This window comes from Alosa pseudoharengus, unplaced genomic scaffold (genome assembly GCF_046254945.1).
Source record: "Alosa pseudoharengus isolate Yale_2024_CS ecotype anadromous, Long Island Sound unplaced genomic scaffold, YU_APseudo_1.1 YU_APseudo_1.1_scf_12, whole genome shotgun sequence".
In the NCBI taxonomy this organism is placed as follows: domain Eukaryota; kingdom Metazoa; phylum Chordata; class Actinopteri; order Clupeiformes; family Clupeidae; genus Alosa; species Alosa pseudoharengus.
Window position 1 is genome coordinate 31759752 of NW_027468587.1, and position 19371 is coordinate 31779122.

Genomic DNA, 19371 nt, shown 5'->3' on the forward strand with positions numbered 1-19371 from the left:
GCAACACCTGGTTGTGCCGCCAGGTGTAGTGGACTTGAGTGAAGCTGGTCTTGCAACCCACCAGGATGTGATTTAAACATAAACACAAACAAACGTGATCTCCTACATAATCACTGACTGCACCTTTAAGGAGTGTTATAGGAATTGTCCTCATTATCAGAGTAAATAAAACACTATGCCTACTTCAAACAACCCCATCAAACATCATCATAAAATACACCAGTGCTGCTGTCAGAGACTTACTGTATGTTTGTCACCTGATGATTCATACACCACAGAATGCTCTCCACTTATGCACACCTAACAATGTGTGAGACAAACAGTTGACAAGCCCATCTCCAATAAAAGCCTTTTAAAAACACAGACATAATTGTGTGCTTTGCTTAATCCTATCTTTGTCTGATTCAGTTGCCTTTACATGAGGATGACATCAGAGAAAATATGCAGAGGTCACATTTTTTCAGAGCTGTAAAGTATATACTGTGCTTTAGAGGATCCCATATGTCTGTCACTCGCTTTAAAATAATATCTGTGCTTGTAATGCATAGCATTGTAGCATTGGCAATACCCAATCATTTTTCCTGTTCCTGTACATCTCATGTCAGAGGTACTTCATCTTTACTTCTTATCTCTCATATCTTTTACAAGATTAAGCACCAGCTCTGCCATCTTGTGGAGAGGACTAAGACTTTCAAATGGAGTGTGTTCGGCATTCGTCATCTGGTGAAATGTTGCCACTTGCTGGGTGAAGGAAATTATGATGAGAAAAAAAAATGAACTGACAAAAAAGAATGTCAGAATGTTCCCCATTTATTGAACCAACATACATGTTCTTTATGGGATGATCGGCTTGATTCAATCAATGACTAATCAGTGGCATCACATGAAGTCTTCTTCCATTAAACATTAGGTTTTGCATGCTGTCTCATGGTTTTAATGACAAATAATCAAAACCCATAGCCAGAGGACGTATTGCTTTAATATAGGCTTACATTTTAAGGCTTATTCTCAAATTCAGATTGCGTTAGGGGGACGGGATTATTAGCCAATTTCAATCGGACAATTTGACCGGAGAGATTTAATTTTGTCGGACTTTACCGGACAACGGAAACCCTGGTGTGCATGTGCGTGTGTGCGTGTATATGCCATATGTCTACTGTACTACTACTGTACTATGTCTACATACACACAAACACACATAAACGCACACACACACACAAAAAGACACACGCACACACAGTAGACATGTAGGCATACGTACACACTCACAGGAACGTACATACACGCACACACACATAAACACAATCACGTACATGCAAGCATGCACAAACACACCCACACACACACACATAAACACACACGTACATGCACACCCACACGCACGCACACACACACACATGCAGGCAAGCAGACACACACACACACACACACATAAACACAATCATGTACATGCACGCATTCACAAACACCCACACGCACACACACACACATGCAGGCAAGCAGACACACACACACACACACTCACAAGCAAAAACACACTCATAGAGAAGCACACATACAGTATAAACAAAAGCAAACGCACACATGCACACACTCATTTACATGCACAAAAGAGTAGGGAGAGAATGTGCAGGACTGATCGGTGGACTGATCGGTGGTCATATTTTGTACCGCTGACAAAAAAGAATGTCAGAATGTTCCCCATTTATTGAACCAACATACATGTTCTTTATGGGATGATCGGCTTGATTCAATCAATGACTAATCAGTGGCATCACATGAAGTCTTCTTCCATTAAACATTAGGTTTTGCATGCTGTCTCATAGTTTTAATGACAAATAATCAAGACTATTGTTGTGCACAAAGTAAAGTATGCAGGCATGTGTGTATGCGTTTTTTCTTTTAATTCCATTCAACTGATGCCCCCAAGTCAGTCTTATTTTGCCTATAACAGAGAATGTCTGACATGTTATGGCTTAAATGTTCAATAAAACAATTACCGAAATGAAAAAGGTTTTGTGGATTACACAAGATTTACGTGCTATAGGTAGAATTGTAATACAGTTCATTGAGTAAAACTATTGCATTGAAAATATCCAAATTTAATTCACAATGTCTTTGCATTACTATAAGTCTATTAGTAAGTCAGACAAAATTGATTTAGGTTAAAATCTGGTTATTTTACTATCTCCAAATGCAAACAACACACAAGTCCGAGTCCAAGTCCCTGTCATCGGTACCCAAGTTCAAGTCAAGTCACGAGTCCTTAAAATTAGGGCTCAGGTTGGAGCCGACGCGGCCAACACTACGCTTTAGTCCGACGCCGTGAGTCAAGTACAACAGGTTTAAGTTTATTTAGGCCAATCACCCTTTTTATGAGATCAAAGCCAGGAAAATCCATAGCAATGACTCCAAAACAAGGTATGTTTTTCAGATTGTCGTGCTTTAGATATTCATTTAACCAAGGGTTAATTTCTTTAGCTATTACTTTTGGTGTTAAAGGCAGCGCGCCTTTAGGAAGGCCCGTGCCACTAGAGTAAGTCAGAATTACCTCACCCTTACCACACATCTCCCCAGCCTCTTTCAAATGGTTCCTAATTTTCTCCTTTTTCTTATCTATTTCACTGACCTTATAATCCCCGCTCGCATCAGTACCATGAATTGGAATACCTAGGTTAAACTCTCCTTTCTGTATGAAAACAATTTTGCCTCTAACATCGCCCATACTTGGTACATTTGACTTATCCCATGTCTCAATGCCTGGATTATCTCTAAGGAAATTTTCAATAAGATTTTTAGCATCTTGTTTATGATTCGGCGTTACATTTTCTAGTTTTACCCTTACAAGAATGGCCTCACTGACATAGTCCTTCAGAAATGTCTGGATAATGCTAAGCACTTCAGGTAATGTTATATGCTGTGAAAAGCATCCATGTACAAGCTTGAGCTTTTCTTCACACATCTTGACTCTAAGATCCAGATAACGTATGCCTGCCTTGAGCTGATTTTCCAATGACCAGGCCTGGCATTCTACAAAAGAGCCCCAATGAAGGGCCATGGTGTCATGGGTGCCAGGGACGGTGATGTCAGAGATCAACTTGTTGTTGTCAATTGATTTCATCCAGCCAATGTCATACGATTCTGGAAGGTTGAGATCCGCTGCATCATTAAATGATTGGTCCTTCTGACTGTGGCTCAAGTCCTGAAATGCTCTGTACAGGATTAAACAATTGGTGTTTTGACATAATGACATAAATTCATATGCATTGTGCTCTCAAGTTAATAATGTCAACAAATAACAGACATTTCCTATAAACCCATAAACGTATTTGCTAGAATGCATAAATGCATACGGTATGCTTTGCACTTATTTGTCATACTTACACGAGCAGTAAAGCAAAAAGGGCTGTCTGGAGGAAGCTGCTTTTCATGTCTGGGCTAAATTCACAAAGAAATCTGTGATAAATGGCTTATGAACAGTGTTGGGATAGATAGTTATTAAACTGAAAATACAGCTGCTAGATGCCATTATCAGGGTCCAAGCAAATGCAAAACACAAAGAACCTTGAGAATTAAACATCAAAATTACCAATGCAAGCCTTGAACCCCAAGTCTTCTGTGTGAGATTCAAGTGGATTTAGTGAGCTATGGCAAAGTCTGTGGCAGCTGAATGGTTGAGACTATAGAAAATACGACATACATTTAATGTGTGATTTTTGCAAAATGAGACAATGCTTCTCTGCTTGGATCCACAATAATAGACACAAAAATAATAGGGTCCCTGAAGCTTTACTGTACATTTTGGACCCCTAATGAGATTACTCTTTACTTCTTTTGAAAAGTTACTTTACCACTCATTACTTTGGTTGCTTTCATACAAATACCCAAATGTACCACATATATATAAGAAATATAAACATATAACATGTATACAATATAAATACAGTCCTTTCATCGGGCCATGTCTGACTGCTGATAAAAATGTAACATGCAAACTTTGCCCAGAACCAGAAATATCTCTTTTTAAATGTCAAATTTTAATTTACATCAGCAGGAAAGGATGTTTCAGCTGTCCTGTCCATATACCTGTAGTTACTTAAATTTGAACTAATGATTTACTTTACTTCATTATACAGAAAAGTAATGAAATTATAACACATTTTGTAAAAAGACAAATGAGGTAAAGATCATTCATACTGTTGTAATTACGCTTAGAATTTATATTTTAATAAGTTAAACTGTAGATTAATGTAATGTGGGTGTACTTACCATACAAAATGTAATGCATTTTTATATGAATGTAATGTAGGTGTAAATCTAGCATACAAAAGATATAAGAGAAAAGCTTACGTGGTCTTCGTACCATAAGTGAGGCAACTTTTGAATGCTGTGCAGTTCTGCAGTGCTGTGCTGATACCAACAGTGAACACCATCATATTATACTTTTTGATGAAAGGTGTGTCCAGTTGGGCTGATTTGTTATCAAGCTGAATGTAGGCTGTTCTTGTAGGGTGCTCTCATGTTACTGGCCCACCCATGGAAAGTGACATTTAAAAAAACAACACTTAGGAACAAAACTAGATGTACCGCAAAGCAGTACAAAATATGACCGCCGCTCAGTCCTGCAAATTCTCTCCGCAAAAATAAATCACACTTGTCAATTTGTCTCCATCTCCTACTCCATCCCCTACTCTTGCAACTTTTGTGTATGTAAATGAAGGTGTGCATGTGTGCAATTGCTTGCTTTTGTGTATAGATGTGTCATATTTTGTACCGCTTTCTGGTTACAGCGAACAGTTCAACTTGAAGAGTAAAAGGCATTCAACCTGAAAGCGTTTTATTTGGCCTCCCACAAACGGTTACTTTTATCAGACGTCCACTGTACACTTCTAGGCAAATGGGGAGTAGTAAACCATTCATGGAACAAGGCTGTAAGATAAAGCCTGTTCAGGCTGTTTGCAGCTACTTTGCATTGTTTTTTTTCATCGGTCAGTGGAAGCTATTTTGTGTGCATGTCATGCTACCACTTAGTTGCAACTTCCTAGTGTTCACCTTGTTAGGTGCCTCTATGCCCCCAGCTAACATTAATAATAGTGTACTTCGTCCACCTCTGATGATGATAATGATGATGATGATGACAAGATTTATATAGCTATTTCAAAACTATTTTCTAGCTTTGAAATAGCTATGCCACAGAAAATAGTGCTACCTTGTGCATTGTTTGTTAGAAAATACTTACATAGTAAACTGTCATATTGACAACATGACAAAGTAGTTTCACTAAACAATGGCGTAAGGAATGGCATTTTGATTGCACTGACAGTTTTCTTGGTATAAATACTTGCTTTTGAGACATAATCAGACTGAGCATTTTGAGTAAGAGACACACTGGTAACATGTGGTGCAATCTAACCGAACAATCGAATTGCCTCAAGACCTTATAATATCCTTCACAAAAGGCATTTGAACACATAGAATTCATTGTGATTACTTTCTTTGAATTTTGAGTGATTTATTCAACTTGGTAACACTTTTTTGTTTACGGTCAAAAATGACCGCCATAGGAAATGAATGGGAAAGAGTATAATTTTCATTCAGGAGATGAAAGACATCTCCATACACACACTCCTAGAACTTACCACCAATTTTCCCAAAGACATGCATGCACGCACACAAAGAAACACACACAGCCACCCACTCACCCACCCATACACACACACACACACAAGGTAATATTAATTAAATTCATATGTGTTTGGTTATTATTTCACACACAGTATGTCTATGCCCCCAGCTTTGCAGAGTTCAACTTGTAGAGTAAACGTCTTTCAACTTGAAAGTGTTCTATTTGGCCTCCCACAAACGGTTACTTTTATCAGAAGTTGTCAGATAATGCCTGTTCAGGCTGTTTGTAGCTACTTTGCATTGCTTTTTTTCATCGGTCAGTGGAAGCTATTTTGTGTGCATGTCATGCTACCACTAAGTTGCAACTTCATAGTGTTCACCTTGTTAGGTGCCTCTATGCCACCAGCTAACATTTAAACTTGTACAAAAGTCAAATACTAATAATTATAATAATAATAATAATAATAATAATAATAATAATAATAATAATAACTAGACGTGTGTGTGAACGTGCATGTGTGCGTGTGTTTGTGCATGTGTGCGTGTTTATGTGTGCATGTGCTTGTGTTTGTATGTGTGCCTGTGTGTGTGTGTGTGTGTGTGTGTGTGCATGTGCGTGCGTGCGTGCGTGCATATGCCTGCATATTGTGTGTGTGTCTTTATGTGTGTTTATGCATCTGTGTGTTTGTGTGCATGTGTGTGTGCATGTGTAGTGTGCAGTCACTAAATGTACACATATTAATTTATGGCATGCATTCAGAGGGTGTCATGATGATCCTACACTTCAAATTCTGTGCAATTTTGAACCTGTCAGCCAAAGATACCTGCAATTACAACGTCTCGTTTTTGTTTTTTTCATTTTAACTCGGTGGCGCAATACATCAAATGAGCGGCCCTACGGTTCTCGAGATATTTACAGAAAACTGTGTCTGGCCATCTACAGGCCAGTTGGTGTACAGTCACTAAATGTAGACATAAATTCATATATTGTATGGCCCCCATGAACAGAATTCCACGAAACTTGTCTCGCATTCAGAGGGTGTCGTAATGATCCCACACCTCCAATTTCATGCAGTTTTGACCGTGTCAGCCAGAGATACCTACGATTACAAATGTACACAAATTCATTTATTATATGTCCCTGAATGGAATTCCATGAAACCTGGCATGCATTCAGAGGGTGTGAAAGTAATTGTGGTGAATAATTACTTAATATTAATCTTAGACTGGCAAACTTCAGGAAAAACTCAGGAATCACGTTTATTCTGTTACAAGCAGAAAAGGTACAAAAAAAATGGTCTATGGTCTATCTAGCCTATAGGCCTGTAAGGCCTAGGTTGGCCTGTAGCCAACCTCTCTCTTCAGTTCTACATCCTTCTAGTCTAAGTCCAAGTCTTATTCTAAATCTGACAAACATTGCAGTTTAGTTACTTTTAAATGCTTTAAACAAAGAAGAAAATGGCGCCAAAACAAGCCCACATGATTGGTTCTCCAGTTGGCTTCAGACACACCTACTCACACCCACTTCACACCTATCTGAATAGCATGAGGAGAGATATCTTATATATCAGAAATATCACTTATAGAATGTTCCAAACATTCTCACAATCAAATCATTACAATCCTTGTACTGAGACTATCACAATGATACCAAACATGAATACATTTACATTTCATGACACATGGATACATTATATCAAGGTAACATCCTTTGTCCTGTGTACCTGATAGGCCTTGAATCACCACATTAGCATTTCATTGGGGGAGGGGAGGGTGTCTGTTTTAAACCAAGAAGGGCCACGTGGATAACGGAAACTAGTCTAGAAATTACATTACTATTAATTTTAACCGTAAAATTATTGCTATCAAGTGTCATAATGATCCTACACCTCTAATTTTCTGTGACAAAACCTTATGTTTGCTTTTTTTTTTAGGTGGCGCTATACATCAAATGAGTGGTTATGGGATGGGTTCACATGGCCCCTTAAGACCAACATATTAAAAAAATGTGGTCCTCCTAGGCCCTACGGTTCGATATTCACAGAAAACTGTGTCCACCCTACCAGGGGTCCAGTCTGGCGGGGGGTCGACACAACACACACACACACACGGTAATATTAATTAAATTCAAAATGTTTGGTTATTATTTCACACACAGTATGTCTATGCCCCCAGCTTAGAGTTCAACTTGTAGAGTAAGAGTCTTTCAACTTGAAAGTGTTCTATTTGGCCTCCCACAAACGGTTACTTTTATCAGAAGTTGTCAGATAAAGCCTGTTCAGGCTGTTTGCAGCTACTTTGCATTGCTTTTTTGCATTGGTCAGTGGAAGCTATTTTGTGTGCATGTCATGATACCACTAAGTTGCAACTTCATAGTGTTCACCTTGTTAGGTGCCTCTATGCCACCAGCTAACATTTAAACTTATACAAAAGTAAAATAATAATAATAATAATAATTATAATAATAATAATAATAACTAGATGTACCGCAGAGCGGTACAAAATATGACCGCCGCCCAGTCCAGCACATTTTTTCCACAAAAAGAAATCACGCTGAAAGGCCTATATGATTCTAACTGTCTCACTAAATTGCATTATCCACACTCAATTCTCACTGGTATCTGCTAGACAACAAGTACCAAAACATGATTAGTTCATAGATTTCACATGTAAAATTCATTTTATACAACCCCACCTCCATCTTGCCTGTTCATAATTATGAGAAATTCTTGATTGTTTGTGTTATGTTTATGTTATGTGTGTGGGTGTGTGTGTGTGTGTGAGTGTGTGTGTGTGTGTGTGCGTGCCTGCGTATGTGCCTGTGCATGGAAGCGTACATATGTCTACTGTGTGAGTATGTGTCATGATTACTGTGAATGTGTGTGTGTGTGTGTATCTGTTTGTGCACATGTGTGCACATGAACTGGGTTAACATGACCCCTGGAGGCAAATATACGGAAAAAATGGTCATCCTAGGCCCTACAGTTCTCAAGATATTCACAGAAAACTGTATCTGGCCTACCCTCCTTTCGGGGTGTCCAGTCCAGCGGGGGGGCTACAGATCAAAACGAAAAATGACAGTTCCATGCTATCCATGTGGGGGGTACATGCCCACCAAGTTTTGTGTACCCCGGTCTTTCAGTGTCCCGGGAATCCTTGTTGGTGTACGTCACTAAATGTACACATAAATTGTTTTATTGTAAGGCCCCCCATGAACGAAAGTACACAAAACTTGGCATGCATTCGGAGGGTGTCATAATGATCCTACACTTTCAATTTCGTGCAGTTTTGACCATGTCAGCCAGAGATATTGTGATGAAAACACCTAATTTTTTGCTTTTTAATTTTTAACTAGGTGGCGCTATACATGAAATAAGTGGTAATGGGATGGGTTGACATGGCCCCTTAAGATCAACATACAAAAAAAAGGTGGACCTCCTAGGCCCTACGGTTCTCGAGATATTCACAGAAAACTGTCTCCGGCCACCTACAGGCCAGTTGGTGTATAGTAACATAAATTAATTTATTGTGTGGCCCCCCATGAACGGAATTCCACGAAACTTGGCGTGCATTCAGAGGGTGTCATAATGATCCTACACTTCCAATTTCGTGCAGTTTTGACTATGTTAGGTCACAGATACCTGCGATTACAACACCTCATTTTTACTTTTTTGTGTTTAACTAGGTGGCGCTATACATGAAATGACTGGTTATGGAATGGGTTGACATGGCCCCTTGAGATCAACATACAAAAAAAAAATGGTCCTCCTAAACCTTACGGTTCTCGAGATATTCACAGAAAACTGTGTCTGCCCTACCCTCCTTTCGGGGGGTGCAGTCCAGCGGGGGGGCTACAGATCAAAACGAAAAACGATGGTTCCATGCTATCCATATGGGGTTACATGCCCACCAAGTTTCGTCTACCCCGGTCTTTCAGTGTCCCGGGAATCATTGACAGAAATTTGGACATGCGAAAAAAAAAATAAAAAAAAATAAAATAAAATAAAAAATCTGACTAAACCTATATGACCGCCGCTTCGCTGCGCGGCGGTCATAATAACTAGACGTGTGTGTGAACGTGCATGGGTGCGTGTGTTTGTGCATGTGTGCGTGTTTATGTGTGCATGTGCTTGTGTGTGTGCCTGTGTGTGTGTGTGCCTGTGTGTGCGTGTGTGTGTGCGTGTGTGTGTGCGTACCTGTGTGTGTGTGTGTGTGCATGTGCGTGCGTGCGTACATATGCCTGCATGTCTACTGTGTGTGTGTCTTTATGTGTGTGTTCCACTAGTTCGCCCGTCGGCATGATTGCTATACTGCACTCTAAGAAATGGAAGTACCAGTGTGTACCTAAGTCGGTACAAATGCTTGTCGCTGGGGCAGTACCCTTTTGAAGTACAATACTGTACCTATGAATGCAGGTACATTTGTGTACCCTAGCCATCTGTACCCATCAAGGTACACTTGTGTACCTGCAATGACTAAAATGTACCTGTATATATCATTATCACATAGTACCCTTAAAAGGTACTATTCTGTACTTCAAGGGTACAACCCCAGTGAAAATTTAAGGTGGTATAACTAAAATATATGCACAACCAATAAGTACATTTAAATGTTTATTCTGGGGGGATATTACACACAATACTTCACATGAATACAGGTACAATAAATGTTAACATGTTCATATTAAAAACACATTCATATCAAAACATCAAAATATCTTATATCCATATCAATATACATATTCACGTAAAACATGTTATGACTCTTAATGTAAGTGTAAATAATAAAACACTTTGGTTTACAATATTTTGCCTGAATAGCCACATTGTGTTTATACGCAGAAGGAAAAAAATATATTAATTTGCACGATAGCACTAATAACACCTTTATATGATCTATAAAATACCAATATTTGAGCTAGTAATTACTCCAACAAACCTTGTATGCTTTCAAGTTCATGTTAATACTCGTGTATGTGACAGTGATGAAAATACAGTATCTGCTTGCCATAACCATTACACGTTGCAAAATTAACAAAGTCCTTGCAGTAACTTAGTAGCTATGATCTTAGATCTCATTCACAGTGCATACACCATAGAATTGAGTGAACGATATGTGTGATGTAATGAGTCATATAGCGACATTTTAGAGTAGTATCTCAGAAAACAATGTGCAAGCCTTTGGGAAATATTAGCAAGCCTGTAAAAATGTACAATATATTGTTACAATGTTCATTACCTCACCAATAAATCAATCAATCAGAAAACACACTCCAATCCTTCCAATCATGAGGCGAGCCACTAAAAAGGCAAGAGTCTCAAAAGGCACCAAAGTTCAATTTCAAAAACTGGCAGAAATCCAACATATTGTTCAGGAGAGTGTGCTAAGTAAAGGTCAACAGCAGTAGAGGCTGCTGTTTTCCCCCTCTTCAACTTCTGTTCCTCTGCATATATCCACTTTGACTTACTGGAACCTTACTTGATCTACAGGACGTTCACATATTTTCAATAGCAGTGGTAGCCTCACCAATGACAGCAGGGGTTTTACATCTGTTGGAAGCAAAATGCAAACACAAACCTCAGAATAAGATTTTTTTCAACCACACAAATAAATAGCCTCAGACAGATTGTGTAAAATACCTTGTCTAATACATGTATGTAACTATATGAATCTGCTCACCTGGCATAGATCAGCGTTGATTCATTACAAGTTCCATGGACCGGCTGACTCTCCCAAACTTCTCCTTACTCCTTTTCACCGTATCTTCATGAACAAAAGCTGCCTGCTCCACTATGTGTTTGAGAGACAAATGCCATGCAATAGAATAATATAATTAAACAAAATGACACAACAATGAAATAGCACAAAGATAATCTTAACCAATATATAAATTGCTATTGGACAAAAAAAAAATCAAAAAGTTGTCTGTATTATTATAATTTGCATAATTTATTATGCAATACTTTTCTATATGTATTTAACATCAATAAGAAAAAAAACACCAAGTTGGGTAACTTACGTAGCCATTAGATCCTTTAGGAAAGGTAAGCTTACTTCCAAGTGGCCATGTTCTGCCTTGGTGGGTATCTGTGAGAAGGATTAACGTTAGATTTACTTTAGACCATTATCAAGCTCTGAGTAACTTTATAACATTATAGAATGGTTCTGAGTTGCTCCCTCTAGCTTCTAACTAGATAAGCAATGACAACCAGGATGTTCTGGTGAACATAGGCAACTCAACTAATTAATTTTCACCTAAACAAAATGACAGTGTTGAGAGTGATCATGCTTACTGCATGTATGCACTTACCAGGCTTCTTTCACCTGCACTACCGTTGATATTAAACCAGCCTTTCAGGGAAGTTAGCAAGTATGTATGGCTAACAGTGCTAGGATATGCTCATATATCTATGGGCTAAGCTAGTTAGGATAATGATTGCTAGTGAAAGTTGGCTTTAATGGCTTCCACAAAAACTTAACATTGACATGGGAAATAGTAGATAAAACACACACACAAATCATTTCCTTACCATTTATCACGATAGTCATGCATTATTGAAGGAGTTTGAACTCCATTTAAAAATATCTGAATTCATAGCTAACCTAGGCTAAGTTGCTAGCGAATGCTAATGTTAGCCTTTAAGCCAACAATCTGACTCCATTACTGTAACAGTAGGCTATTTACAATGTACAAACCAAATTTCGATAAATTGCAACTACACCTTACCTCTGAATAGCTTTGCCTCCTCTTCCACAAATATTATTCCATCCTGCACATGTGTTTTCTCACACCAAGCTCCTCACTGAAAGTTGCTCCATTTCTTGGTGAGTGAGATGAACAAAGTTGAGGGGGAAAATAACGGTTGCTCCCGTCCCGAATCTCCTCCCCCAACAACTTTTGAGTGACAGGCCATGTACTTTTTGTACCCTTAGGTACAAATATGGTCCCTTTGCGAAAAGGTACATTAATGATCCAGGAACGGTACATATTAGTACTTTAGGGGCTCAATTTTGTTCCCTTTAAGGTACAGGGTCAAAAGTTGTACCTAAAAGAACAAAAATGTACCCCAACCGTACCCCTATTTTTGAGAGTGTGAGTGTATAAGCGCGTGTTTGGCATGGTAGCTGGCCGTGGTCATGGAATGCCTGAAGCGGAGATCGCGATGGCCGCTTGCACCCCCCAGTGTAAGGAGGATGCATAACTGGGCTATCAGTGAAATGGAGGAGTAGGGGTAGGAAGAGGGATAATTTTGCGAGCGCCGCTGCGTGTGACGTATGGATAAGGAGGCCGGCTTAAATACCCTGGCAGCGGAAGACAGGTGAGTTAATTGCTGTCAATCATCCCTAAGGGCTCCTCCCGAACTTTGTTTAGAAAACATCATTTATATGTCTGTGTGTTTGTGTGTGTGTATGTGTGTGTGTGTGTGAGTGTGTGCGTACCTGTGTGCGTGTGTGTCTGTGCTTTTGTGCAGGGGCGTGCAGAGACCTTTGAAGGGGCAGGGGCTCAAAAAAAGGGCACATGGAACAAAATTTTCAGAAAACGATTCTTTTCAGTTTTCATTAGGCTATTGTCTACACAGAGATCATAGGCTATAAGGCTACATCTTATTGATTAAATTAAAAGCTAATTTTAATAGCCTAGAAATCTAAACGCACCCTAGCGGCAGCAAATATGTTATTGCCTAGTCTGGCTTGTCAGGCTGTAATTTTAATGTTTATCACAGTGAACTACCACCATTAGCAAGCTGGTGTCTTGCAGATGGCAGATTCACGTGCTGTGCGTGTATGGCAAGCGACTTTAACATTTACCCGCTAGACTGGATATGTATTGCAGATATCTGTAATTCAGTTTTGCCTAGTCAAACCGAACATTTTAGATATCCGCAATTGAATTCTTCCTATCCATAATTGTCATTTCAGATATCCACAAAGACATTCTTCCTAGGACAAATGACGCCACATTTGCTATTCATTTCTATGGGGTTTATCATTACGGATATCTACAATTCAGTTGCAGATATCTACTATGTTAATTACAGATATCTGCAATTGAATTGTAGATATCTGTAATTCCAGTTAGAGATATCTACAATTTGATTCTGACTAGTCATAACTCCAGTTGAAGATATCTTTAATTCACTTCAATTCAAGATATCTACATGTTCCTTTTCAGATATCTTGAATTAAGTTTTGACTAGGCGAAATGACGTTAGAGATATCTGTATTGCTATGCAAATTAGGCCCGCATCCCACTTTAGGCGGGAGAAGAGCGTGTTGTTGTTCAAAACATCAAATCGCATAGCACCTGTTAACTGTTAACTTTGTAATTAGCACTAATTAGCACCATGTCAGAGCAGCCAGAGGGCGAAGGAGTTTTTAATCGTCTTTTTAATGCTGCAGCCTATGCAAGACAGGAGCTGGCAGCAAGAATTGATGATTCAATGTTGCTTTGATTTTTTCGATTACAGCCAACACCATTATGAATGGAATTTCCTGTAGATGGTGCTGGTGCATTTAGTAGCCTAGGCCTACTAATTTATGTAGGCTACGAAACAGAGATCAAGCCAGTTGATAACGTGAGAGTCTAATAAACCTGCACGGTGTCCCTGAGTTTTAGTTATTTTAGATGTCAACAAGACATTACAGCCTGCTTATTCTTCTTCCATTCATAGAAATAAGGAAATAAGCCCACTTTTTCTTCGATTATGTTGGGGAGGGGAAATTAGCTGACAGAATGTCTAATAAGTAGATGGGCTCTGCTACGGAACTAGAGCAACGTCTTGCACAATAATTTGCACTAGTCATAATGACGTTTGAGATATCTTCACCTTTCATTCTGCCTAGTCAAAACTGAATTAAAGATATCTGCAATTGCCATTTAAGATGTGTGACGAGTTGAATGTTGTTTTCAATGACGTGATGACAGATATCTGTAATTCAGTTTTGCCTAGTCAAAACTAATAGTCAGGTTCCTTATGTTCAGATTTTTACCTTTGTGGGAAGTTTTTGGGGATTAGGTTAACTATACATTTTTGGAAAGGTTATTGTATAAGGAGTCAGAAAATCAATGTTTGCATTTGATCAGATGTCTATATGGCAGCCATATTGAAGTTTAAAAAATGGCCGTCATAAAATTTAAAATTGTAATATCTCAACTTCTGAATAAACTGGAATGTTGATTTTTACTGCTAAACCCACACTGTAAGGGTCAAGGAATCCAATGGTGCTACTTACACTTTACCATACTAACCCTTCAGTGTATGAGTAGGTAAAAAATGACCCTGTGTGGTTGTTTTCTTGCAATATCTTAATGTAATAAAAAGTTATCATTTCATATTCCTGCTGTTATTCAAAAAATAAATACTTTTTATATCACTCATTAAAACATTTAATATTTATTGTGGGAATTATTACAAAGACATGCACATTGCAAACATAATAGAATGGGTGCTGAGAGTGATCCACACACAAAGTAGCTCCCTGTTGAAAGATTTTATTTGCAGTGATTTTTCGTGCAAGAGATCGCAATGCACATGCTTTAGCTACAGGACACTACACTGCCAAAAAGCGTGGACAAAAAAGAAGAAGCACAGAAACCGCTGAGCCCGACCCCTCAACATCTGGTTCTTCATTGCCATTCACACGATCCCATACAAATCTACTGGATAAGAAAGAGTGCTTCTGCAAAAAGAACACAGGAGTATGGGCACAGGCAGCCATTGCTCTGCAGAATCCACAGCTGGATCCTCTGCAAAATGGATACTCGGATGGCATGCTCAAACCAGTGACCACAGAGGTCCTCCCAGCCCCAAAGGCCATCCTTGAGTTGGTTCAATGCAAGTGTAAATCTTGCTCTAAAAAGTCGCTCTAACATCAACACAACATGTGAGACAATGGAGTGACTGGCATACTCAGACCCCAGGTATGCCATGCACTAAACCCGCTACAGTTTGCATACCAGGAGAAAGTGGGCGTGGACGATGCCATCACATATCTCCTACACAGGACACATTCTCACCTAGACAAGGGGAAAAGTGCTGTGAGAATCATGTTCTTTGATTTCTCAAGTGCTTTTAACACCATCCAACCCCTCAGACTGAGAGACAAGCTCTTGCAGATGGGTGTAGACGCTCACCTGGTGTCCTGGATCACAGATGACCTGACGGAGCGACCACAGTTCGTCAGACTGAAAAACTGTCTCTCTGACACTGTGATCAGCAGCACCGGAGCTCCACAGGGAACTGTGCTCTCGCCAGTCCTGTTCACCCTGTACACATTCTGCTACAACACTGAGTCATGCCACATGCAGAAGTTCTCTGATGATACTGCAATTGTGGGGTGTATCAGGGTCGAGCAAGAGGAGGAGTACAGAAGCCTGGTGGAGGACTTGTGCAATGGTGCAAACTCAACCACATTCAACTCAACACTTCAAAGACCAAGGAGATGGTGGTGGATTTCCGCAGGTCAAAGCCCGCTCTACTACCAGTCTTCATTGATGGGGTCAATGTGGAGGTGGTAAAACGAAACTGGATTGAGACATCACTCACTCTCTTGCACTCGCTGGCGGTCCCATACGCACATTTAATACCTCTCTTTCGAAAATTCAGTTGTATTTAAGGATCCGCGGGAACCCTGCTTTCTGAATGAAACATGAATTTTAATTCTATGAACTATGCGCTTCTTCGTTGGTGTTTAGCCGTTTCTTTTTCCGGTCGGCGGACTGGGAATCGAAACTAGGAATCGAAATTTAAACTTTTGAACGATTCCGGGAAAATCGCAAAGATAGTCCCGGTTCCAACCAATACTCGATATTCGATACCCAAGCCTACTCCTCAGGATGTTTTACCAGTATGTTGTTGCCAGCGTCCTCTTTTATGCTGTGGTATGCTGGGGAGGAAGCACAAAGAAGAAGGATGCTGGGCGACTAGATAGGCTGGTAAGGAAAGCTGGTCCTGTTGTGGGAGCCGAACTGGAGTGCATCACTTCAATATCAGACAAAAGGACCCTGAACAAACTGATCAACATCTTGGACAATGAATGTCATCCACTCCACAGCACTATTACAAAGCAGAAGAGCTTGATCAGTATGAAGGTATATTGGGTGCAAAAGTGGCGAGCACATTTAACTGCAGATTTTGCATGTGCACACTAAAGTCGTAAATGTGTAACAGTAAAGTTGAAGTTGTACATTTTTTTTTTATATCTTGTTAACACAAAATAGGGGCTACGGGTTCACAAATCCTTTTTACAGGTACACAAATCCTATCCTGTGAGTCACAACTTTCAAGAGTCATGCACTCGACACTTTTGCTCCAAACGTTGCAGCGCAGTTGGTGCGAAACACATTTGCACATCCGTGTTTCATAATCTGAGAACATGCACAACATTCGTGCATTTGTAAACCCAAATGTGAACTAATGCATCCGAAGTTGTGCATCTGTGAAATAATTTCTCATTAATAAAATTCTACAGATCGCTTTGATTTTCTTGCACGACTACAAGTCAATTGATACAAGTGCTCGAATCTGCTTCTACGAGTGACGAGTGACTTTTGCTCCTAGCTAGGTGATATAATAGGAGCAAAAAGATTTGTATGTGTGCACGTCGAGCAATCGATCGAGAAAACAAGGCGGCCGGATCTGGATCCTGGATCGCGCTCAGACTACCATTGCCTGCTCATAAAGTAAGTAACCTCAGCATGTTTCCTTATCAATGAAGGACACACGATTTATAGTTTTTCTTTGCACAAAGCGAGGAAAAAAATATTTGTTGCGGTGTTAAGTTTTATGACCTTATTATTCATAATGGCTGCCCAGCAAACAGTTGCTAACTTGCCTAGCACTATCTGTCTTCGTGCAAGATACAAGTCAGCTGTTCGAATATTGCAGAACGATTGTGTCAGATAATGTGTCCTAACGATTTTGGACGGGCAGTGTTATATTTCTGTACTTAGCTAGCTTGATCTGGCACTGGAGGATTTAGCAAGCAGGTAAACTAAGCTAAACATAGCTGTCATGATAATGTAAACCAACAAACAAGATAACTTTCTTCATATTATTATCATGTTACTTACCTTATGAGCAGGCAATGGTAGTCTGAGCGCGATCCAGTCCGGCTGCCTTGTTTTCTCGATCGATTCGCTCGACGTGCACACATACAAATCTTTTTGCTCCTATTATATCACCTAGCCAGGAGCAAAAGTATCACCACTCGTAGAAGCAGATTCGAGCACTTGTATCAATTGACTTGTAGTCGTGCAAGAAAATCAAAGCGATCTGTAGAATTGTATTAATGAGAAATTATTTCTCAGATGCACAACTTCGGATGCATTAGTTCACATTTGGGTTTACAAATGCACGAATGTTGTGCATGTTCTCAGATTATGAAACACGGATGTGCAAATGTGTTTCGCACCAACTGCGCTGCAACGTTTGGAGCAAAAGTGTCGAGTGCATGACTCTTGAAAGTTGTGACTCACAGGATAGGATTTGTGTACCTGTAAAAAGGATTTGTGAACCCGTAGCCCCTATTTTGTGTTAACAAGATATAAAAAAAATATGTACAACTTCAACTTTACTGTTACACATTTACGACTTTAGTGTGCACATGCAAAATCTGCAGTTAAATGTGCTCGCCACTTTTGCACCCAATATACCTTCATAGATCAGCTGGAGACTTCGCTCACTGTCATGCACAACTGACAGACTGAGGAAGTCATTTGTCCCCAGGGCCATTGAACTGTTCAATGCTTCACTTAAGGGTGGAGGAGAGATAGACTTCTCTGCAAAGTCTGTCTGTTTGTGTACATACTGTCCACTAGCCTACTGTTTTACTGCCACACTGTTTACATGCTATATTAGCACATATGCACAACCCCTCCCTTCCTCCCACAGCCTGGACTGTGGCCGTACTTGATGCTTAATACCTTATACTTAATACTTGACCAATGGCTGTAACCCTATTACCTCAACCTACTCTTGCACTAATATAGTTTTTTTATATTACCTTGTCTACATTATACATTATTCTCTTATATGTCCATATTTATTTTATGCTGGTCTCTAGACTTTATTCTTGCACTGTTGGACTTACTTATTTGCACCATCACCATGACACTCACTCTCATAGAGCACCTTACAATGCACACTGAATTGCAGGCTCAGTCCCTCCCCTGTCATGCTTGATCATCCTTAAGCACACTATGTGGATATTTGATTTAGATTATATAGTATATTTAGTATTTTAGTATCATGTTTATCTTCTACTGTCTATTGTACAGTGGAGTTTTTTTATATGTATATTACTTTTTCTACTGTAAGTGCAGGTCTGTATGCTACTGAGACCTTGAATTTCCCCTTGGGGATCAACATCTATCTATCTATTTTCTATCTATCTATCTATCGACTGCTCTTCTGGAAGGTGCTCCTGCAGAGCTAAGGACTTAGCCTGTACTGACATGTGTCAGTGCAGCAGCCAGTGCCAGAACGATGACGATTCCCAAGCCGTGATGTATGAAAGTGATGATGATTATGATGATGCATATCTAATTAAATGATGATGATTATGCATATGCATGTCTAATTAAAAAGGTTGTTTAATCATAATGTGCATGTCGATAGTTCCAGAACATCCACGTTTCACTTTAGCTGATTTTAATTTCAATTAAAGGAACTCCGAGCTATCTGACCAACTGCTTGTGATGTGTAGTTTTTTTACCCATATTGTGGATATATTTCAATGAGATGA

At 39.5% G+C, this 19371-nt stretch overlaps 1 protein-coding gene and 1 long non-coding RNA gene across 5 annotated transcripts; both read right to left on the minus strand.

Annotated features, from left to right (window-relative positions):
- Positions 1–1896: 1896 nt before the first annotated feature.
- On the minus strand, positions 1897–4446 carry LOC143118467 (1-phosphatidylinositol phosphodiesterase-like). Of its 4 annotated transcripts, none has more exons than XM_076279521.1 (4): positions 4351–4413; positions 3590–3680; positions 3385–3438; positions 1897–3212 (listed from the first exon to the last, which is right to left on the minus strand). In XM_076279521.1, exons 3-4 carry the CDS (start codon positions 3429–3431, stop codon positions 2306–2308), a joined length of 954 nt encoding a protein of 317 aa, XP_076135636.1. In that variant the 5' UTR covers positions 3432–3438; positions 3590–3680; positions 4351–4413; the 3' UTR covers positions 1897–2305. The 4 variants fall into 4 exon arrangements, with proteins under 4 accessions (XP_076135636.1, XP_076135637.1, XP_076135638.1 ...); XM_076279522.1 differs by having other exon boundaries at positions 4364–4404; XM_076279523.1 differs by lacking the exon at positions 3590–3680 and having other exon boundaries at positions 4364–4446.
- A 6636-nt stretch (positions 4447–11082) lies between these two features.
- On the minus strand, positions 11083–12383 carry LOC143118468 (uncharacterized). The gene is made up of 4 exons (XR_012986153.1): positions 12353–12383; positions 11645–11712; positions 11305–11415; positions 11083–11174 (listed from the first exon to the last, which is right to left on the minus strand). It is a non-coding gene; the product is annotated as an uncharacterized LOC143118468 (long non-coding RNA).
- Positions 12384–19371: the final 6988 nt, after the last annotated feature.